Here is a 4021-nt window from a genome sequence, read left to right as displayed (position 1 = left end):
TCTGAGGTGTACATAGGGCCATATTTTAATTGGTTTTCCTTTGTCTTTCGATCAAAGAGTGAGTCGAGTCTCCTCTGTTCTGCGTGTGGCTCTTTATCGGGTATTTGTGCGTAATTGTTTTTATATTAACACATTAACATCGGCTGACGCACATATGTGTCATTCAGGTTCTTGACTCGAGTTCGGATCACCCGGAAACACGTCATTGAGGTTTTCACGTATCCGTCTCAGAATAAATGTATAAAACGCTATAAATGGTTCAATTTCTCTTCAGAAAAACCATAACAGATGTTTCACGAATTAAAACAATCGTACACGTTTTATCACTTTCCTCAAAATTTCATTGAAAAATATTAATTGGTTAAAGTGTTATGGCAATTTTTTCCAACGGAACGTGATTGAAAGAAAAGACGCGAAATCACCTTACACCCTTGCCAAGCGCTGGTATAAACTAATCGTAAATTTATTCTTCTGCTGTCCTGTACAATTATTCGAGTAGAACATTATTTCTTTATCGATATACTCGACACCTATCCGTTTCAAACACTCAAATATACAAGTTGCCAACTCGATAACGTCTCTGTGACCATTTATAAGAAAAGACCGACACGTCTCTTTTCGACAATTGCATTACTGTTTGCAAATTATAGACAGTTATTATTGTATCAGATTTTTCCTCGTCCGCTTTCTTCTTATTTCTTGATGATTCTTTTTCCACTAAATTCATTTAGTGGATCATAATTTCATTTCAATCCGTCTTTTTCCTCCTCCTTTGCATTATCGAAAGTGATGCAGACATCGCATAAATCTTTTTCTGGCACAAAAAAGGAAATATTAAATTTTTGTGCAAATACTCGATAAAATGGTACATAGTTTGCAAATGGAACATTTCTTACCTTACAATTAGCCACATAATCTTTATGAATGTTGGAAATTGTCCTATTTTCGGAATCAATTCGATATGCTGCCTGATTCCTTCTCTGACACTGTCGTCCACTATCTTTTGTTTACCATGTTTCTCTCCTCTATGTTGTTCCAGCAGAACATCAGCAACCTTATTTTGTTTTAATAACACAGTACGAATTGGCGCATGGTTAATATCGAATGCGTTTTTAACCTTTTGACTGCTGGCAGCTTGCAAGTAAAGTATTGGATAATCAATCACTTTTTTGCTGAATATTTTCTATTGTATATATCTGTAAAATAGATAACGTATGAACATAAAATATAGAATATGAACATCAAGAGCGTTGATAGTATTCAGAGTTCGATTATCACTGAGCGTCTATAGGCGCCGATAGGAGTCGAAGGGTTAATAACATGCATACTCTGACTTTTTTATCCAAAACCTTTTTCTATTCTCCTGCTCAACTTTCTCTTTTCCAACTTGTTCAGATTTTTCAGTTTCCGTTCCTTGGTTTTTCGAATATTTAGAATCTTGTCGTTCGTACTTGAGAAGCCTTAGCTTCCAGATTTGTACGAGGCATCCAGATTTGTACGAGGACGAACGGCCCTGTTATCTACGAATTTTTCGTTTTCGGGACTTTCTCTATCTCTATCTTCATCCGAGCCACTCAGAAGCCGAAGTGCCACTAACTCCATCAAATTAAATTTAGGAAATTTTTTTGTACTTATGAAGAATTGAGCACCGAACATGTGCTTTGATACTAAAGTTAGAAGAATATCAAAAAGTGGAGTTAATTCTTTGGCTTCTGAGTGGCTCATCTGTCTCTACTTCTGTCTTTCTGCTCTACCCCTATAGAAATCCTGCGCATGTACACTACGGACCAAATCGACGACGAACCGTTGCCCGATTACTATACGATAGTTTAAGGGGGCATGCTGAGTTAGAAATTTTGAAAAATCCAATTTTTGTGTTTTCACACTTTCTTCAAGCATATCATCTCGAAAATATTTCCTGAAAGTTTCAAGTTGATTCGATTTGGAATCTACGGAGCTATGCGAGTTCAAAAATTAACATTTTGTTCACGTGCATACTCAATATGAAACTTTAAACGCGTTTTTCTCAGAACCACATTTTCCAAATCGGTGACCGAGATATTTCAAAAATCACTGTATCGATTTACTTCAAATTTTGCAGGCTTATTGTAGAGATAGAAAACTAGTCCTTGAACGAAGGATTTTTTGTTTCGATGGCAAGTATTTTTTTTAATTGACGGAAATCGAGCGTTTTTTATTTTGAAAACTGATACCTTGACTTTGAACGGCTGCCATTTTGTTGCAAATCAATTATTTTGAAACGCCCTTCGTTCAAAGACTAGATAATTTAATATAAAAACTAAATTTTTTCGAATTATTGATTTTCGATAAGCCTGATACGAGCAGCAGTGGTCACTGCAAAACCCATTTAAAGAAAGGACATTCAGGAAAGAGGCCTTCAACAATTATTAATATTTGTTAATGAAAAAATTATGATAGTTGCTTAAAAATATAGTCTTTCAGATACGGCAAGATATATCGTAAAAAGTTTACAAGTTTCTTCCAAACAAATTCGCAAATATCACGTTTTTTCCACTTCCTGACTGAGCATACACCCTTAAGTCTCGCTTTAAATTAAATTGTTACTCTCGTGTTCCGAGTCGTTGTATTTGTAAGCATGCTTGTTATAAATAAATTCAGGAAACGTAAATTTGCGTAAACGATTTAAAAGAAATACATTATTATATTGTCTTTGGTTTCTCACACCAGCTACGCAAAGGTACTGGTATTTTGGTTCAACAGTTTGCACACTATTTGAAATAATTTATTTCTGCTTTTCTATGTTACTTTACTGCCAAAACGCAGAGAACAACTTCATTCTTTCTTCCCTGTAGTATAAATTTATGTTTCAATTGGTTTTACAATAAGTTTCATACAATTGTATATATAACTGCAGAATAAAACTATATTGCTTACACGTGTACTTCAAATTATATTACATATTCTCAAAAACTGAAAATTTTTAGTTATGTCATTGTTGCAATAAATGAACGAATGAATAATTGCACTAACTTTTTAAATATACATGGCGTATACATTTTTTTCATCATTTTTAAAAATGTTTTGTTACCTTAAGCATCGTCTTCTAATATGTTAAAATCCATTCAATTTTTGTCAAAACACTTTCTTCTATCTCTAGTTAGTATTTTGGGGTTAAACTTTGGAGGAGGGTAGTTTCACTCTTTAAACTTGTATTATCACAGCTAAAAAGAATATACGTATCTATTATTTTTGGTTGTTCTGCAAGCCTACAAGTTTCATTCAAATCAGTGCTGACCCTCCCTTGTCAGTAATTTATACACTTTGTTTATTAATACTATAATTTATACTTCCTGAGTATCGTTTACAGTAAGCATAATTTCTTTTCTTCAAACTGAAAAAACATGCACCGTAGTGGAAAACTTATGATTGTATATGATACTAATTCTATAGTTATTTATATAAATCATAATTTTCAAAGATTAAATTAGTAGTTTATAATTATCAGTTGATATTTATATTCCAGTAAGATAAATTACAAATTGCATAAAAATTATTAATGTTTCAGTTAAGTGGATTGGAGTGGGAGCAGGCCGTGAAAGTGTAATTACACTTTGACGTTACATTTATTGGTTACAACAATGGAAATATATTTATCTGTCCATTCAGTTTACTACTCTTTTGGCAATAAATTTACTTTGTCAGAGGAGTTGATAAAACAAACGCACAGAGAGTACACGACAAAGAAACTTCTAGCATTAAGCTTTTGAATTTTAGTAGTGTATAATAATTCAAGAAGAGAACAGAAATCTTGTTTTTTGGAGTTCCTTCTTCTTATTGGATAATTCATGTTCATCGCATTATCCATTGTTCGAATGTAAAATAAGAACTGTTAATTAAAATGTATTTATTTGAAAAACGTATTTTTTAATATCCAGTCACTTTGTATTGAATCTATCATCAAACTTATCTGCTAATATTTGTATGCTCAAGTTACAGATCGGCAAAGCAAAAATTAAGCTTCAGGTGAGACTTAAGGTAC

General features: G+C 32.9%; 1 protein-coding gene across 1 annotated transcript in view; it reads left to right on the top strand.

Moving 5' to 3' along the window:
• LOC108575527 (adenylosuccinate synthetase) overlaps positions 1-3715 on the top strand; it is a 38297-nt gene extending 34582 nt beyond the window's left edge. The window contains exon 6 of the mRNA XM_017938350.1: positions 3548-3715. Coding sequence (XP_017793839.1) covers positions 3548-3597 — 50 coding nt within the window. The 3' untranslated portion in view covers positions 3598-3715. The remainder of the gene's footprint in view (positions 1-3547) is intronic.
• Positions 3716-4021: the final 306 nt, after the last annotated feature.

The sequence above is a fragment of the Habropoda laboriosa genome, unplaced genomic scaffold, assembly GCF_001263275.1.
Source record: "Habropoda laboriosa isolate 0110345459 unplaced genomic scaffold, ASM126327v1 scaffold311, whole genome shotgun sequence".
NCBI lineage: Eukaryota > Metazoa > Arthropoda > Insecta > Hymenoptera > Apidae > Habropoda > Habropoda laboriosa.
Note: the sequence above shows the minus strand (reverse complement) of the source record. Positions and strands in the feature narration are given on the sequence as shown.